The sequence below is a fragment of the Entelurus aequoreus genome, linkage group LG16 (genome assembly GCF_033978785.1).
Source record: "Entelurus aequoreus isolate RoL-2023_Sb linkage group LG16, RoL_Eaeq_v1.1, whole genome shotgun sequence".
Taxonomy (NCBI): domain Eukaryota; kingdom Metazoa; phylum Chordata; class Actinopteri; order Syngnathiformes; family Syngnathidae; genus Entelurus; species Entelurus aequoreus.
Window position 1 is genome coordinate 15,832,614 of NC_084746.1, and position 20,017 is coordinate 15,852,630.

Genomic DNA, 20,017 nt, shown 5'->3' on the forward strand with positions numbered 1-20,017 from the left:
TGTCAACTCTTTTGATAATTTTTTAATTCTTTAAACACTAAAACATCTTTAAATGCGGCTTTTCTTCTAATTTTTGCATGTTCAATTGCTGAAAAACCAGTTATGAACAGAATCGGTGACAAAGGGCAGCCTTGGCGGAGTCCAACCCTTACAGGAAACGTGTCCGACTTACTGCCGGCAATGCGGACCAAGCTCTGACACTGATCGTACAGGGAGCGGACCGCCACAATCAGACAGTCCGATACCCCATACTCTCTGAGCACTCCCCACAGGACTTCCCGAGAGACACGGTCGAATGCCTTCTCCAAGTCCACAAAGCACATGTAGACTGGTTGGGCAAACTCCCATGCACCCTCAAGGACCCTGCCGAGAGTATAGAGCTGGAAGCATGTAGTAAAATGTGTCAGTAACGTCCGCACCAAGAGTCTGTGTTGTATATTTTTTGCAGCGCTCATGCTGTCGGCCGGAAGCGCCAAGAGGCTGAGCACGGCCACCAAAACAGCCGGCCGGCAGTTTGCAGCAGCTCCTCAGATGATGCTGAGAGCAGCAGGAAACCTCCTTCGCCTCCGCTTGCTCAGAGGCACAACAGAGAGCATGAACGTGCCGCACCGGAGACGGTGGAGTCCCAATATGAAACAGGCTACACCAGCGGAGGAGCCACCGCGTGTGAGCTGGACCAAGACCAGGACCTCTACAGGTGGGCTATTGAGGGACTGTCGTCATTTCATCAGGAAAAACAAAACAACGCAACATTTCCTGGTGCATCGCCTTGAAAAAGGGGATAGTGTTACCGTTGTTGCCATGGTGACCCCACATCACGTTTGATGATAATGGTTCTTTTGTGTAGTCTTGTTGTGTTTTATTAGTCCCAGAGTCCAAAACCATGCGTGGTACCTCAACTGGAAACTCTGAATTGTCTGCTTGTGTGGTCCTACGTCCCTTTAGTTGCATGGAATACAGAACATTGAAGTATTTTCAAAGTACACCAACAGCTGCAAGCAACAAAAATAGTCATTAACAGTTTGTAAAAAAAAAAAAAAAAAAAAAAATGTATTAATGAATATTTCATGCTTGTTTGTGCTCATGTTTTTTTAAATTGTGCCAACGTTCATTATCTTCTCTCCTCCGTTTTAGACGCTACCCAGAGATCATCTCCGACCAGCAGCGCCGGCGGTACAAGAGAGAGTTTGACTCCGCCAGGGCTCGTTATAAAATTCTCTGCCAAGAAATGGACGACATAAGTGACCGGAGTCACGAGCTGAGCCGGGAGCTGGACTCCCTGCAAAAAGGCTCTGTAAAGTACCAGGTAGGAGGAGAAGGTTTGGCTAGTGTAGCCCTTTGAATGTAGTTATTGGCCTTTTAATTGCTGCTCTCTCGAGCTAAAAGTTCCCAGGACTTAGTCCCCACTCAGACTGGAGTCTATCCCAGCTGGTACAGGCTGGACTGGTCAGCTGTCAGTAACTTGGCTCGTATAGACAACCAGCCAGACACCTATGGCCAATTGACCAAACACATGTCACCAGAGGAGCTGGAGTGAACCCACACAAGCACAGTGACAACACACATGCGCCACCCTGGTGCCCATCACATTTTGAAAAACTGATATACCAGATTTTTCAGACTATAAGGTGCACATAAAATCATTTCATTTTCCCTAAACTGGACAGTGCGCCTTAAATTTGTATTACTTCTGGTTTTGGTACATGGTGACCAGTAGATGGCAGTCATGCATAAGTAGGGATGTTGTTTGATAAGAAATTATCGAGTTCGAGCCGATTATCGAATCCTCTTATTGGACCGATTCCTTATCGATTCTCTTATCGAATCCAGATAGGTTGTTGTATATGGAAAAAAACACACAATATTTGGTTTACCAAAGGCTCACTTTTATTTTATAAGAAAACAAAAATAATAATAAATAAATAAATATTAACTGTTACCCCGCTAACAAAATAAAAATATTGACTGTTGTTACCAATAGTATATTAAGCGGGATTTTTCAGAAAAACAAATATATACAGTAACACAAAAACAACCTGTCTCTGTGATCACTATAGGTGTATAAATATTAATATAGTGTTAAATAAAATCAGTCCCTTGGGCAGAAAACTCAAAATAATACAGCTCTCCAAAAAGTGCACTTCTGCTGCTATTGGAACATACTAACTACACACACTATGACACTAAGAACACCACTGTCATCAATCAATAATTCTTCTTCCAAAAATTTTGCATGTCTGCTTTTTCAGGATGAAGTCTGACCCGCTCTTCGCTAATTGTGTCGCTAACGGTGGAAAAAACACGTTCACTTGGTGTGGAACTAGCTTGGACACACAGATAGGTTTGACGACATCCTCCTCCAGTCTGTATCTAAACCTTCTGGGGTCCATCAGTGGCCTCCTCCAGGAATGACTGCATGTCCTTGTCCTGGAGGGAAAATGAGGGACAGACACAGCATAGAATTAGGGGGGAAATTAGCTGAATGTGAAGACTAGGGTGTCTGTTATTAAGTCTTTAGCATTAGTATGTGGAATTAAATGATGGACTGGATTAAGTAATGAAGTTAAACATTGTACTGATATGATCCACTTTAAGAGGTTGTTGTCACGTGGGGGGGTCGCAGCTGGCTGCGGGGTTGTTCTTCCAATGCAAAAAACGGCTCCGGACGACAGCGTGAAGGTGAGCTTGGATTTATTCAACATAAATCACTCAAACTACCATCAAAAAAAGCAAACAATAAAGCAAAAAGGCAAGCGTGCCAAAAACACAAATGAAGCTGCTACTGAGCAGAAGCTATGACGTGGACTATGAAAACTTACTTGTTCAGCAAGGGACATGAACCGATGTGACAAAGACATGAACAGAAAGAAAGACTTAAATAACAGACATGATTAACAGGTGCGTGACTCAAAACGTGAAACAGGTGCGTGACATGACAGGTGAAAACTAATGGGTGACCATGGAAACCAAACCAAACAAGGAAGTGCAACCAGGAACTAAAAAGAGTCCAAAAAACAAACACATGGCCAAAACAAAAACATGAACAGACATGACAGAACCCCCCCCCCTTACGGACAGATCCCAGATGTCCAAAAAACAAAACACAAAACAGGATCAAGAGTCATGGGAGGGCGGGAGGGGGACATGGCGGTGGGTCGCCAGGCCAAGTGGCCCCGAATCCACCGAGGCATAGTCATGTGGCGGCGGCGAGTGGAACGCCGCCGCCACAGGCGAGGTGGACGACCCGGGAAGGGCCACACCCGTGGCCGACAAGAAGGTGGGCGCACCCGGCGTGGCGGACGACCAGGCAGCGGCCACATCCGTGGCAGACGAGAAGGCAGGCGCTTCGTCGTCGTGGCAGGCGTGGAAGTAGCAGATGACGAAGCTTGGCGTGGTGCGTCGGGCGGAAAAGCTTGGTGTGGCGTGTCCTGGCAGCGTGGGTCCTGGTCTTGGCAGCGTGGGTCCTGGTCCTGGCAGCGTGGGTCCTGGTCTTGGCGGCTTGGGTCTTGGTCTTGGCGGCTTGGGTCTTGGTCTTGGCGGCTTGGGTCTTGGTCTTGGCGGCGTGGGTCTTGGTCTTGGCGGCGTGGGTCTTGGTCTTGGCGGCGTGGGTCTTGGTCTTGGTCTTGGTCTTGGCGTGGGTCTTGGTCTTGGTCTTGGCGTGGGTCTTGGTCTTGGTCTTGGCGTGGGTCTTGGTCTTGGCCTGGGTCTTGGTCTTGGTCTTGGTAGCGTGGAGCTTGGCAGCGTGGAGCTGGAACCGGAGCTTGGCAGCGTGGAGCTGGAACCGGAGCTTGGCCGCGTGGAGCTGGAACCGGAGCTTGGCCGCGTGGAGCTGGAACCGGAGCTTGGCCGCGCGGAACTTGACGTGGTGCAGGTGGCCTAGCTGGGGGCTGTGGCTTGGCATGGTGACGGACTGGTGGTGGCGGCCGGGATGGAGGTTGCTGCCTGGTTGGGTGCAGCTGAGCCACCCCACCAACACAGCTCCCGGCCCCGGCCCCCCCCTCAAGGAGCGGATACCAGACACGCTCCCTGCGGTCTGGCATCTTCTTTAGGGGTGGGTGGAGGATGGTCAGGAGGGGGGCAGAATCCTCCCCATTAAATTGTCCAAAATGTCTATTCACCACCCCCACTTTAGACTGGGTCTGAAAAAAATCTAAATTTTGAAAAAATTTTCTCAAAAGGATTATTTTTTTAAACAAAGTCCTTAGTGGGCGGCTGACAGAGGGCGTAAATGGAATCTAAAAAAAAGTCTTGGTCTCTGACGTCATCACCAGTGTGCGGGATGACGTCATCAGCACGGGTCTCCTGCGGCAGCGAGGAAGACAGGGCTGGTTGGGGAATCTTGTTGTCCGGGGGAGGATCCTGGGGGAACGACGCGCCATGCTGGCGAAAAGAAGCCTTTCTGGGTGGCCTCCATCTTCGCCAGCGCGTCTCCATCACCTCGTCATGGCCCGTCTGCGGAAGAACGTCTGCTGCGTTCATACTGTCACGTGGGGGGGTCGCAGCTGGCTGCGGGGTTGTTCTTCCAATGCAAAAAAACGGCTCCGGACAACAGCGTGAAGGTGAGCTTGGATTTATTCAACATAAATCACTCAAACTACCATCAAAAAAAGCAAACAATAAAGCAAAAAGGCAAGCGTGCCAAAAACACAAATGAAGCTGCTACTGAGCAGAAGCTATGACGTGGACTATGAAAACTTACTTGTTCAGCAAGGGACATGAACCGATGTGACAAAGACATGAACGCAGAACGAGTGAACAGAAAGAAAGACTTAAATAACAGACATGATTAACAACAGGTGCGTGACTCAAAACGTGAAACAGGTGCGTGACATGACAGGTGAAAACTAATGGGTGACCATGGAAACCATACCAAACAAGGAAGTGCAACCAGGAACTAAAAAGAGTCCAAAAAACAAACACATGGCCAAAACAAAAACATGAACAGACATGACAGTTGTTCAAATGAATAGTGCTTACAAAGTACAAAGAAGAATTATGAGAAATACTTTCAACCCTATTGAAAATAAGATATTCTTCATCTCAGTATATTAATAATGACTGAATTAATTAATTACCTATTACACAACTGTTGTATATACTAATTCACAGATGTTATTTTATTATAAAAAGGTCAGTAAATGATGTATATATTTGTAAACGCTCTGAAGTGGGAAAGGGGTAGGATTAAATAAGCTTTACTTCGGACATGATGTAAAGTGAAATGATATGAAACTGTGATGTATTATGCTGTAAGTGTGTTCATGCACGAAATAAACTAAAGAAAGAAAGAAAGCACTAGTTTATTAGACAGACCTGCTAACTCTGGAGTGGTGTAGGTACAAGATACCGTTAACGTTATCAGACACATACAAAAAGGCTAACGTTAACGTTACCGTTAGCCACTGACTATGCTTAGGTAACGTTAGCCGAGCTAACATTACTGCAGTCCTGGTTGACATAAGAGGTAACCTTATTTTAGCCTAAAGGCTACAAGTGAGCAAATATGGAAATTAACCGGCAACAGTTAACGTTAGTTACTCACCGCCACTATCACTGGAGCTGGGGCTGCAAGTTTGAAGCAGAGGAAGAGGGGCGCGCTTCGTCATCTCTGTCCGACGCGGTTCTCGAACATTCAGGTTATGTACGGCCTGAACATGTTTCAACATGCTTGTTGTACTTCCCCCCTTACATGAGAGCGAAGCCTGGCAATAACTGCATATTACCGTTTCCTCGTCATATTTTTTTGTAAAATGAAGCTATGCCTTGAGGCGTTTTTTCCGGTCCATTGTTGTTGCTGCTTGTGTGACATCACAGGAAATAACTTAGCTCAGTCATTAGACTGAGCTATGTCATTTCCTGTGATGTTCCACAGGGCATTTCCTGTGGGACGGGATTCGTTCCCAAGAATTCGAATAAAGAACCAACTGTTTTTCTTTACTATAGTGGCCTCGATAAAGGGAACCAGTTCTCAAAAAGGGATTTGAGTCCATGGAATCAGTTATTTTCTTATCGAACAACCGGGAGAACCGGTTTCGAACATCATCCCTACACATTAGAGACACGTGTGGACTGCAGGTTGACGCCTGTTCAATAAATGACGCTTGCAATTACCCGTAAGCAAGCAACACTAAAACTTTTAATGTTTCATTGAAAATATAGAACGTTACACATGGCGCTTAAAAATCTGTCCGAAAAATAAATAAAGTAAATAAAATAACAAAGTTTTCCGGTTCGAACGTTAAGTATCTTGTCTTTGCAGTCTATTTCAGTTGCATATAGGTTGGAAAGGATTTGCAAACCAATTTATTCTGTTCTTATTTACCATTTACACAACGTGGCAACTTGACTGGTTTTGTGGAACATTACACATTACATATCCGTCAAAATGTTTTAGTACGACTTACAAGTTACTCTCCATTAAATGTAGCTGAGCTACAAGTTACTCTCCATTAAATGTAGCTAAACTACAAGTTACTCTCCAATAAATGTAGCTAAGCTACAAGTTACTCTCCATTAAATGTAGCTAAGCTACAAGTTGCTCTCCATTAAATGTAACTAAGCTACAAGTTACTCTCCCTTAAATGTAACTAAGCTACAGGGGAAGCTATCCCCGGAGAATTGTGGCAAGCTACACTAAGAGCTACAGGGCAAAAGTAGCTAGCTACATCAAAGCTACATTGAACAACATTTCTATCTATGGTCCACATGTATAATATCAATGTTCATGTAAGTGTACAAATATTACTATTAACTATCTGTCATTTAGCTGGGGACACCCTACAACTACCTCTAGGGGTCCCCACACCCCACTCTATCTATTTATTTAGTTTGCCTTTTCTTTGGCCCACCCCCATAATGTTATTCATGTTCTCTACCTACAGTAAAAAAAAACATAATCTATCTATATCTTGACAAAATACAAAGACTTGTGTGTAGTTTGGGACCAGTTGCTAATGGTTATGTGCAGTAAAACTTTTCATGAAGTCACCTCAATGTGTGTTCTTACATTTGTGTTCCACATCTTAGATGAAGAGAACACTTATGATTTTGGTTGACAGAGTAAACAACTAAAAACTAAAGTTTTGACCATTGTTTTCTCTAAAGACATACATGTGTCTAAATATGGCCAAGGACACGCATTATTGTGGGTTCCAGCACGTCATCTTCATCACTAAAGGAAAAATCTCATCTGTGGGAGAGAATTCCTCTTGACGTTTTTTTTTTTTTCGAGTGGTCAGCTTGAAGCGTCCCTCTGTCTCTGACTCCCTCGTCAGTCTTTATGGTTCCAATGACCCGCCTTATCTTGCCTCTGATTGGCCAGTCCTTCATGTTTGGCCCTAACCTTAGCCAATTGTGACTCATCATAGGAACATCATGGATGTTCTCCGTATGTATGGATGTTCTCATTCATCCAGCTCATTGGATTTTATACATATTTCTTTTTTTTTGTCTGGATTCCATCGTCCATTTTCTCTTTTTGTAGCCTGTAGCTTTGATGTAAGTTACCTCACTACATGGCTCTAAAAGTAGCTAAGCTACAGGATTTGCAACTCGTTAAAAAAGTAGCTAAGCTACTGCCAAGCTCCTGGGAAATGTAGTTAAGCCAAGTAGCTTAGCTCCATGTAGCTTATTACTGCCAACAACACTGCAGAATCCAGAAGTTGCCCAGTGGGATACATTTCGGTGGTCTGCAATCATGCATTTCTTGTTAAATTACCTGAAATACAGTTGCAACAAAATACATCCAACCCCTGTTGTGAATGACAAATATTTGCAACGTGTACAATCTTTAAGAAGATGTTAATAAATACTGTAGTGTCCATTTGTACTCTTATTTGTGTTTAGCTGTTTAAATTGGTGCAAGTTTAAACGTGTCAGGTTCAAACACAGATGACATCTATTAGACAAGACAAGAAGCAAAGGAAATCAAACAGAGACAGGATTCAATTTAGCTCATGAGGAGAAACGTCTGGGCTGCAAATTCGAACAGTCTCCCACCACGCTCTGACGAGGGAGTTCCACGCATCCTCTTTTATTTGGGCCTTTTCTGATTACATAGCTGCAGCTGTTTCTAAAGGGAGGGGGGTGGTAAACAGCTGTTGCACTCGGTCATAAACAGTTCAAAGAAAAGGTGCCTGGAGCTGTGTCAGGTCTGCTCCCTCTCCGCTTTGTAGATCTCGGGTCAGGACAAGGTCTTCCTGTGGCTGTCAATAGATCAAAGAAACCGACACCTCCATGTCGCATCCCATCGCACACAGTGGAGTTTTACAAGCCTTTTGCTTGATAAGATGAAAGACATCTTTTGTCTTCTCGCAGGGGACCTGAACTCAATGGAACACAAAGTTGTGTGATAACTTATATACAATTATTCTGACAAAACGCTTTCAATATTTGTTTCCCATTAATTATAAATGTATGTGTATGTCTTTGTCAGGGTGTGGCCGATGAATACAACAGACTGAAAGATCTCCAAAGGGTGAGTATGAAAAATGTGCAGGTGATGCATTTACATCTTTATTTTTCTGACAGACAATAACCTCGTAGCGTAGGTCGGAGAAAGCGAGGTCAAAGTTTTGGCAGTTTTGTACGTATTTGTTAAAAGAAAGAAAAAAAAAATCTGTTGGATTGAATTATTTGGCGGTGTTCTGACGAGACATGCTCCTTTGAAGGAATCTCTCATGAGTTTAACCCTGACACTAAATTACGCTATACTTTTGTGTTTTGTTCTTTAATAGACATGTTTCACTCTACAAACCATCAAATTAAGGATTTATTAGGTTATGGGTTTTTTTGCTGGGAAACCGAAAAGGCTCCCAGGATGCATTGCGGCGCTTGATTTTGGACATCTTGTCATGAAACCATAACCCAATAACACATACATTAGTGCATTTGTATATATTAAATGACAAAAATATAGCGTAGTTTAATAAAACAAATGGAATAACATGAAATATTCATTTAATGTGCAATTACTGTATTTTCCGGACTATAAGGCGCACTTAAAATCATTTTTTCCCCCTCAAAACTCGACAGTGCGCCTTATAACCCGGTGCGCCTAATGAACGGAATAATTCAGGTTTTACTTACCAACCTCGAAGAAATTTTATTTGGTACATGGTGTAATGATAAGTGTGACCAGTAGATGGCAGTCACACATAAGAGATACACTCCATAGACCGCAATATGATGGCAATATGACTCAGGTAAACAACACCAACATTTTATATGCCATCCATCCATCCATCTTCTTCCGCTTATCTGAGGTCGGGTCGCGGGGGCAGCAGCTTAAGCAGGGAAGCCCAGACTTCCCTCTCCCCAGCCACTTCGTCCAGCTCCTCCCGGGGGATCCTGAGGGGTTCCCAGGCCAGCCGGGAGACATAGTCTTCCCAACGTGTCCTGGGTCTTCCCCGTGGCCTCTTACCGGTCGGACGTGCCCTAAACACCTCCCTAGGGAGGCGTTCGGGTGGCATCCTGACCAGATGCCCGAACCACCTCATCTGGCTCCTCTCGATGTGGAGGAGCAGCGGCTTTACTTTGAGCTCCCCCCGGATGGCAGAGCTTCTCACCCTATCTCTAAGGGAGAGCACCGCCACCCGGCGGAGGAAACTCATTTCGGCCGCTTGTACCCGGGATCTTGTCCTTTCGGTCATAACCCAAAGCTCATGACCATAGGTGAGGATGGGAACGTAGATCGACCGGTAAATTGAGAGCTTTGCCTTCCGGCTCAGCTCCTTCTTCACCACAACGGATCGGTACAGCGTCCGCATTACTGAAGACGCCGCACCGATCCGCCTGTCGATCTCACGATCCACTCTTCCCTCACTCGTGAACAAGACTCCGAGGTACTTGAACTCCTCCACTTGGGGCAGGGTCTCCTCCGCAACCCGGAGATGGCACTCCACCCTTTTCCGGGCGAGAACCATGGATTCGGACTTGGAGGTGCTGATTCTCATCCCAGTCGCTTCACACTCAGCTGCGAACCGATCCAGCGAGAGCTGAAGATCCTGGCCAGATGAAGCCATCAGGACCACATCATCTGCAAAAAGCAGAGACCTAATCCTGCAGCCACCAAACCAGATCCCCTCAACGCCTTGACTGCGCCTAGAAATTCTGTCCATAAAAGTTATGAACAGAATCGGTGACAAAGGGCAGCCTTGGCGGAGTCCAACCCTCACTGGAAACGTGTCCGACTTACTGCCGGCAATGCGGACCAAACTCTGGCACTGATCATACAGGGAGCGGACCACCACAATCAGACAGTCCGATACCCCATACTCTCTGAGCACTCCCCACAGGACTTCCCGAGGGACACGGTCGAATGCCTTCTCCAAGTCCACAAAACACATGTAGACTGGTTGGGCAAACTCCCATGCACCCTCAAGGACCCTGCCGAGAGTATAGAGCTGGTCCACAGTTCCACGACCAGGACGAAAACCACACTGTTCCTCCTGAATCCGAGGTTCGACTATCCGGCGTAGCCTCCTCTCCAGCACACCTGAATAGACCTTACCGGGAAGGCTGAGGAGTGTGTTCCCACGATAGTTAGAACACACCCTCCGGTTCCCCTTCTTAAAGAGAGGAACCACCACCCCGGTCTGCCAATCCAGAGGTACCGCCCCCGATGTCCATGCGATGCTGCAGAGTCTTGTCAACCAAGACAGCCCCACAGCATCCAGAGCCTTAAGGAACTCCGGCCGGATCTCATCCACCCCCGGGGCCTTGCCACCGAGGAGCTTTTTAACTACCTCAGCAACCTCAGCCCCAGAAATAGGAGAGCCCACCACAGATTCCCCAGGCACTGCTTCCTAATAGGAAGACGTGTTGGTGGGATTGAGGAGGTCTTCGAAGTATTCCCTCCACCGATCCACATAATCCGCAGTCGAGGTCAGCAGAACACCATCCTCACCATACACGGTGTTGATAGTGCACTGCTTCCCCTTCCTGAGGCGGCGGACCACATTCTTTAAGTAGTTTACCACTAATGCAGTCAGGCCCCTGGCTTTTCCTCACATTTGTCTGCTCAAATGTTCTCCAGACATCCATTTCATTAATCTGAATCTGACTGCTCACAGGGGCACCTCTGAATTCAGATAGTTCATTACTGAAATCATGAGAATCAAATCTCAAATAGAACTGGTTTAACTCCTCTGCTAGTACAGAATCAGGCTTGTGGGGGTTAGACAGACCTTTTTTGGAGTCTTGCATTCCGACCATGGACTTAATTCCCCTCCAAGCAGAGCGTGAACTACCATTTTTTAGTTCCTCCTCTACCTTATCTTTATACTGTAGCTTGGCCATTTTCATCTCTTTTTTGACCAGCTTGTGAGCTTCTCTTTGTTTTCCAATATCACCCTGATAAAAAGCCAACTTTTTCAAGTTTAAGGAATTTTTAAGGGATTTGCTAACCCATGGCTTATTATTTGGGTATGCTTTAATTATCTTCCAAGGGATAATAATTTCCTCACAAAATTTAATATAACTTGTCACCGTATCACTCAGATCGTTCAAGTCCTTACAAGAGTCTTTAAAAACATCCCAATTGGTGCTGTCATAGCAACCATTTATTTAGTTCACGAATAGAGCCTTCGGTCCACACAGCCACCTCCTTGCACTCCACTTTTCCTCTCTTGAGGGCCGGTTTATACACAGGGGCCAGAATGATGCTGTTGTGATCAGATGAGCCTAATGGTGCTAGTCCATAGGATTTGTAAGCGCCTTTTATGGTGCCATAGCACAGGTCCAGAATTTTTCCATGCCTAGTTGGGCAGGTTACATACTGGTAAAAGTGACCTAGGGACTTCTTAAGGCTACATAAATTAAAATCCCCCAATAGAAAATGGGGGGCTTCGGGGCTGATACTTTGAAGACGGTGCACAAGTTTAACAATAGTAGATGTTGCCTCTCCCATATTAGCTCTGGGGTGGATGTAGACAACTGTCATGAACAGCTGTGGGATTTCTCGCGGTAAATAAAACGGCCGCAGTGAAACACTTAAAAGTTCAATGTCGGGGCAACATATAGTTTCCCGCACCATGACAGTCTTGCACCAGGCCGGGTTCACATACAAGCACACGCCTCCTCCCAGTGTTTTACCTGTCAGCTGTGCGTCTCTGTCGAGCCGAAAAGGCTGCCCGAAACCAGTGATTTCCAGGTCCTGGTTCAAGTCGTGATCCTTTAACCACGTCTCTGTTAGTGCAATCACACAAGCGTTCTTGTATTCGGATATGCACTTTACATGAGCTTGAAGCTCGTCTACTTTATTTCTCAGTGATTGTGCGTTACTGAGGATGATGGAGGGAAGGGGTAAGCGGCGTAATCCAAGTCGGCGAAGCCGCTGTCGCACTCCTCTCCGCCCTCGCTTCCTTGTCGAGACCGCTCCTCGCAGCACCGTGCGCGGCTTCCTCATACGTGCCGCCGCCCGCCTCCCGTCTCGGACTCCTGGTTTGCAGATCTCCGGCGGAATGCCAGCTGGTAAGGTCCCGACTTTTGAGCCTCTACAGCGGATCAAAAAGTCACGGCTGTATTGCAGTGGGTGGGGCTGCTGGCCGCTACACACGCTGTCAGTTCTCAGCTGTGACTGTCCCTCGGGCAACGCCATTCAGAGCTCCGCTCATTAGAGCCGCTCGGCCGCAAAGCCCGTGCGCTCATTAGCTCATAATGATAACACAAAACAGTTGATCGCACATGACAAACAGAATAAAACAAAATGAAAAAAAAAAAAAAGGACAAACAACAGAGCGACTACTTTTGCGTGTCGCTGCTCAGAGGCAGCGCCACTTCCGCTTCCGGAGGGAATCACCCGGGGGAGCACTCTCAAGTACTCCCTCGAGTGAATCCAAAAAGGGTGGGTACTTTGAGCTGCGGTTTGGCGCGTAAGCGCAAACCACAGTCAGGACCCGTTCCCCCACCCGAAGGCGGAGGGAAGCTACCCTCTCGTCCACCGGGTTGAACTCCAACATACAGGCTCTGAGCCGGGGGGCAACAAGAATTGCCACCCCAGCCCGTCGCCTCTCACTGCCGGCAACGCCAGAGTAGAAGAGAGTCCAGCCCCTCTCGAGAGAACTGGTTCCAGAGCCCTTGCTGTGCGTCGAAGTGAGTTTGACTATGTCTAGTCGGAACTTCTCCACCTCGCGCACTAGCTCAGGCTCCTTCCCCCCCAGCGAGGTGACGTTCCACGTCCCAAGAGCTAGCTTCTGTAGCCGAGGATCGGACCGCCAAGTGCCCTGCCTTCGGCTGCCGCCCAGCTCATATCGCACCCGACCTCTATGACCCCTGCTATGGGTGGTGAGCCCTTTGGAGGGGGACAGGCGCTCGCCATCGTGCCCCACCTCCGGGCCTGGCTCCAGAAGGGGGCCCCGGTGACCCGCGTCCGGGCGAGGGAAATCTGGGTCCATAGTTTTTATTTTTCATTGAGGTCTTCGAGCTGCTCTTTGTCTGATCCCTCACCTATGACCAGTTTGTCTTGGGAGACCCTACCAGGGGGCATATAGCCCCCGGACAACATAGCTCCTAGGATCATTGGGACACGTAAACTCCTCTACCACGGTAAGGTGGCAGCTCAGAGAGGAGACATTTTATATGTTCCATTGAAAATATAGAACATTACACACGGCGCTCAAAAATCTATCAAAATATTTTAGTACGACTTTGGTGAGCTATGAAGCCGCACCGCTTGATGGATTGTACTGTGCTTCAACATAGGAGTATTATTATGGTGTGTGTATAAGGTAAGACATATTATCTGGTGTTTTGTTTCACAATATTATGCAAAAGCAACTTTTCTTACCTTCTGGTACCTGCTGATCTGTATTTAGGATCTGCATAAATCCTGAAAAATTGCACAAGTCCGCCTTTGCCGACACCGTAGTCGATAAGCTTCTTCTTTTTCTATATCTTTTTGTTATGGGACATTCATCCTCCACTGTTGCCATTTCCAATATAAAGTAGTTTAAAATTCTTACTTATATCTGTCAGTAAACTCGCCATGAAAGCGCTAAAACATACCGGTGTAGTGACTTTACATTATTCACCCAAGGAACTTTAGTTATTAGAGAGTTCCGGTCGGACGTTTTTTCACGGGACACATTTGTTGTTTCCGGATGAGGAGATGTTGCTCCGTTATTGATTGAAGTAAAGTGTGAATGTCATTAAAACAGTTAGCTCCATCTTTTGACACTTCTTCCACTCCCGTCCTTGCACGCTACACCGCTACAACAAAAATGACGGGGAGAAGACGCTGTCGAAGGTGAGCCACGTAAATAAGACCGCCCACAAAACGGCGCATCCTGAAGCGACTGTCAGAAAGCGACTTGAAGATGATGTGTAAAACATCATCTATGCAACATTTTGACCAAAGAACCACCATTACATGTTATGTAGACCACAAGGAAGTCTTTTACATTTAGAAAAAAATCATAATAATGTTGTGACTCCTTTAATGCGCCCTATGGTCCGGAAAATATGGTATTCATTTAATGTGCAATTACATCTCTGTATTCCAATGGGGAGCATGTCACGCCAGAACACCGACAGTTAGTTGGTTTTCCAGCTCCCTCTTACCGTTGTGATCGATATATTTTTTACAATTCTATTTTTAGCCCTAATGTTTGTTAACTAAACTGTTTTATTGATAGAGTCCATGTCTCTTCTAGGCGCCTGGATATCAAGCCAAGAAAAAGGAGAGCAAAGAACTCCGGCAAAAACTATTTCACGTCAAGCGGATGGTGAAGAACTTTGACCGAGGTCTTTGTTAGCGTGTCATATTTTGAAAAATCCACTTATGACTCTTACTTTAATATTCTGGACTTTGCTCATTTCAGTGGCCTTTAAAAATATGATGCGTCCCAGTTGGTGACTATAGTACGTTTATTTTAATAAATTATAGTGGTTCTTGAACACAGTTCGTAGTTAGAATCGTTTTTATATTTAAGCAAATGTTTACATACAAAACAATGTAAACATGATTGATGACTTAGACTCAACCAAAGGCCATGTTAGTATATATATGTAGTAATGTAGTAACAGACACCTTCATAACAATATGTAATATGTACAATATACACACTGCAAGTATATATATAATGTAGTAACACACATCTTCATAACAATATGTAATATGTACAATATACACACTGCAAGTATTTATAATGTAGTAACAGACACCTTCATAACAATATGTAATATGTACAATATACACACTGCAAGTATATATATAATGTAGTAACACACACCATAACAATATGTAATATGTACAATATACACACTGCAAGTATATATATAATGTAGTAACACACACCTTCATAACAATATGTAATATGTACAATATACACACTGCAAGTATATATATAATGTAGTAACACACACCTTCATAACAATATGTAATATGTACAATATACACACTGCAAGTATATATATAATGTTGTAACAGACACCTTCATAACAATATGGAATATTTACAATATACACACTGCAAGTATATATATAATGTAGTAACAGACACCTTCATAACAATATGGAATATTTACAATATACACACTGCAAGTATATATATAATGTAGTAACAGACACCTTCATAACAATATGGAATATGTACAATATACACACTGCAAGTATATATATAATGTAGTAACAGACACCTTCATAACAATATGTAATATGTACAATATACAACTGCAAGTATATATATAATGTAGTAACAGACACCTTCATAACAATATGTAATATGTACAATATTTACCCTATTTAGGTAATTTCATGCACAGCCGGAATTGATTTCTTCCTAGATAGGCTCCAGCGCCCCCCGTGACCCCGAAAGGGACAAGCGGTAGAAAATGGATGGATTGATGGATTTATTTCCGTTTCCATAGCAGCGCACTTCCAACTTCCTGCAACAAATTTGTTCCTACTCACGGAATCAAACACGAGTGCGTGTTCTAATCATGTCAGACTTGGTAAACAACAAAGACAACTATTGTTGCACATATGAGGATTCACAACCTTAACTTTTTGAAGCTGAATATACAGAGGATGAACTGTTGCTTCTAGAAGCGAGCACGGAGGAAGAGTGGAGACGTTAGAGCAGACGGAAGCCGAGAGAGTGAGGTGAAAGTGACGACTCTATAAATGTGGAACTTGGAGCCAAGCTACTTCGACATAAATGGAGTGCTTACCCAAAATGAACAGGAAACGTACCCGGGCCAGCTGGACCAGACCAACAACTGTCCATGGAGTGAGTCACTTTAATATTGATCATGATTGAAGTGAAGTAATGTGTGTTATTACAACAAAACATGAAATAATACTTTACAGATACTGTAATATGATTGTTCACGTTTTTCACTCAGTACAGATTGGTGTCCTATCACAATGTTGTGTATTACAAACTCAAAATGTAGCTCATCTCTTGCCGTAGTTAGCTTTTACGGCTAATACCGTAGCATGTAGATGTTTTAGTACGCTAGAAAAAGAGCTCCTCAGTGTTCACTCTTACAATAACAATGTTGCTACAGTTTGGTTATTATACAGGTTACAGAACTTAAATGAAGTATTGTTGACACTTTTTGAAAGTGATTTAGAGGTAGATTTGATTGCTAACATTAGCTGCATTGCTAGCCACCAAGAACGAGCCGATTTCTATGTTAGAAAGTGGGGGAAAAAAACTTTTGTCTTCTTGTCTGTGATAATGATTGTGAACAATAGGCAAAATTCCCCAAAAAAGTGGTGGGATGAGATGGCTCCTGTTTGCTCCCGCCTGCAGCACTGATGTTATTAGTAGCCTACTGTTAGTGAACTTTGCTCCACCAATTTGGAATAACATAATAACATTCACTGTTACCCTATTTTCTGACTATAAGGCGCACTTAAATCCTTTTTTCCCCCTCAAAACTCGACAGTGCGCCTTATAACCCGGTGTGCCTAATGTACGGACTAATTCTGGTGTTGCTTACCGACCTCGAAGCAATTTTATTTGCTACATGGTGTAATGATCAGTGTGACCAGTAGATGGCAGTCACACATACATTAGTGCAGACCTGGGCAAATTAAGGCCCGGGGGCCACATCTGGCCCGTTAAGCTTTTCAATCTGGCCCGCCGGACATTCCCAAATAATTTTTTTAGATGTTTAAGATGGAAAGTGTAGCTCCCATTATGATGTGCAGTGATGTTTTCTAATGACCGTAAGTCTTCAACTATACAAACTATTTTAATGGTTGGAATCTGCGCTTATGGATGATATACCAGTTACTATGGTAATATAATTAGTTACTATGGTAATCTAATTAGTTACTATGGTCATCTACATCACAGCAGCTCAGACGAGGCACCAAACAGTGTGGGCGTGACAGCCGGACTTGAAATAATTTTTTCCCCCTCAAAACTGGACAGTGCGCCTTATAACCCGGTGCGCCTAATGTACGGAATAATTCTGGTTTTGCTTACCGACCTCGAAGCTATTTTATTTGCTACATGGTGTGATGATAAGTGTGACCAGTAGATGGCAGTCACACATAAGAGATACGTGTAGACTGCAATATGACTCAAGTAAACAACAGCAACATTTTATATGTACCATTGAAAATATAGAACATTACACACGGCGCTCAAAAATCTATCTAAATGTTTTAGTAAGACTTTGGTAAGCTATGAAGCCGCACCGCTTGATGGATTGCACTGTGCTTCAACATAGGAGTATTATTATGATGTGTGTATAAGGTAAGACATATTATCTGGCGTTTTGTTTCGCAATATTATGCAAAAGCTACTTTTCTTACCTTCTGGTACCTGCTGATGTGTATTTGGGATCTGCATAAGTCCTGAAAAGTTGCGCGCGTCCGCCTTTGTAGTCCGTGCCGACATTTGATTTGTTTGAGAAACTTTCTGTGATGTAATCAAGTTTATTCTCTACAATATTAGTAGTGTTTGAGAACAGAAATAAACGTAAAGAGATGGCATTAGTTTGTGTTCTTTTGTGGTTGCTATGCCTAAATATAAAGAGAAGACCTGCTTGTGCAAATAAACTAATTCCTAGTACAAAACCCCAAAACCAGTGAAGTTGGCACGTTGTGTAAATGGTAAATAAAAACAGAATACAATGATTTGCAAATCCTTTTCAACTTATATTCAAATGAATAGACTGCAAAGACAAGATACTTCACGTTCGAACTGGAAAACTTTGTTATTTTTTGCAAATATTAGCTCATTTGGAATTTGATGTCTGCAACATGTTTCCAAAAAGCTGGCACAAGTAGCAAAAAAGACTGAGAAAGTTGAGGAATGCTCATCAAACACTTATATGTCATTCACAAACAAGGATGGGGCAAGGGTCACCACTTTGTGAACAAATGCGTGAGCAAATTGTTTAAGAACAACATTTCTCAACGAGTAATTGCAAGGAATTTAGGGATTTCACCATCTACGGTCCGTAATATCATCAAAAGGCAGAAAATCTGGAGAAAGGCAGAAAACCAACATTGAATGCCCGTGACCTTCAATCCCTCAGGCGGTACTGCATCAAAAAGCGACATCAGTGTGTAAAGGATATCACCACATGGGCTCAGGAACACTTCAGAAAACCACTGTCAGTAACTACAGTTTGTCGCTACATCTGTAAGTGCAAGTTAAAACTCTACTTAAAAAAGCGAAAAAGCTATTTATCAACAACACCCAGAAACGCTGCCGGCTTCACTGGGCCTGAGCTCATCTAAGATGGACTGATGCAAAGTGTAAAAGTGTTCTGTGGTCTAACGAGTCCACATTTCAAATTGTTTTTGGAAACTGTGGACGCCGTGTCCTCCGGACCAAAGAGGAAAAGAACCATCCGGATTGTTATAGGCGCAAAGTTGAAAAGCCAGCATCTGTGATGGTATGGGGGTGTATTAGTGCCCAAGACATGGGTAACTTACACATCTGTGAAGGCACCATTAATGCTGAAAGGTACATACAGGTTTTGGAGCAACATATGTTGCCATCCAAGCAACGTTATCATGGACGCCCCTGCTTATTTCAGCAAGACAATGCCAAGCCACGTGTTACATCAACGTGGCTTCGTAGTAAAAGAGTGCGGGTACTAGACTGGCCTGCCTGTAGTCCAGACCTGTCTCCCATTGAAAATGTGTGGCGCATTATGAAGCCTAAAATACCACAACGGAGACAGTTCATCACTCTATCTGTAAGTGCAAGTTAAAACTCTACTATGCAAAGCGAAAAAGCCATTTATCAACAACACCCAGAAACGCCGCCGGCTTCGCTGGGCCCGAGCTCATCTAAGATGGACTGATGCAAAGTGGAAAAAGTGTGCTGTGGTCTGACGAGTCCACATTTCAAATTGTTTTTGGAAACTGTGGACGAAACATCCGGATTGTTATAGGCGCAAAGTTGAAAAGTGGCAACAAAAACACTGAGAAAGTTGAGGAATGCTCATCAAACACTTATTTGGAACGTCCCGCAGGTGAACAGGCTAATTGGTGAGCCACGTAAATAAGACCGCCCACAAAACGGCGCATCCTGAAGCGACTTGAAGATGATCTGTAAAACATCATCTATGCAACATTTTGACCAAAGAACCACCATTACATGTTATGTAGACCACAAGGAAGTCTTTTAAATGTAGGGGGGGGGGGGGGGGGGGATAATACAACCACTTTAAAGGCCTACTGAAATGAATTTTATTTTATTTAAACGGGGATAGCAGATCCATTCTATGTGTCATACTTGATCATTTCGCGATATTGCCATATTTTTGCTGAAAGGATTTAGTAGAGAACATGGACGATAAAGTTCGCAACTTTTGGTCGCTGATAAAAAAAAAGCCTTGCCTGTACCGGAAGTAGCGTGACGTCACAAGCTGGAGTGCTGCTCACATTTCCCCATTGTTTACACCAGTAGCAAGAGAGATTCGGACCGAGAAAGCGACGATTACCCCATTAATTTGAGCCAGGATGAACGATTCGTGGATGAGGAAAGTGAGAGTGAAGAACTAGAGTTCAGTGCAGGGCGTATCTTTTTTCGCTCTGACCGTAA

At 44.3% G+C, this 20,017-nt stretch overlaps 1 protein-coding gene across 1 annotated transcript in view; it reads left to right on the forward strand.

The window, feature by feature from the left end:
• The window catches only part of LOC133630637 (uncharacterized), a 95,000-nt gene extending 80,125 nt beyond the window's left edge, over nucleotides 1-14,875 (forward strand). Inside the window, exons 11-14 of the mRNA XM_062022241.1 lie at nucleotides 449-697; nucleotides 1,135-1,306; nucleotides 8,435-8,476; nucleotides 14,652-14,875. Coding sequence (XP_061878225.1) covers nucleotides 449-697; nucleotides 1,135-1,306; nucleotides 8,435-8,476; nucleotides 14,652-14,753 — 565 coding nt within the window. The 3' untranslated portion in view covers nucleotides 14,754-14,875. The remainder of the gene's footprint in view (nucleotides 1-448; nucleotides 698-1,134; nucleotides 1,307-8,434; nucleotides 8,477-14,651) is intronic.
• Nucleotides 14,876-20,017: the final 5,142 nt, after the last annotated feature.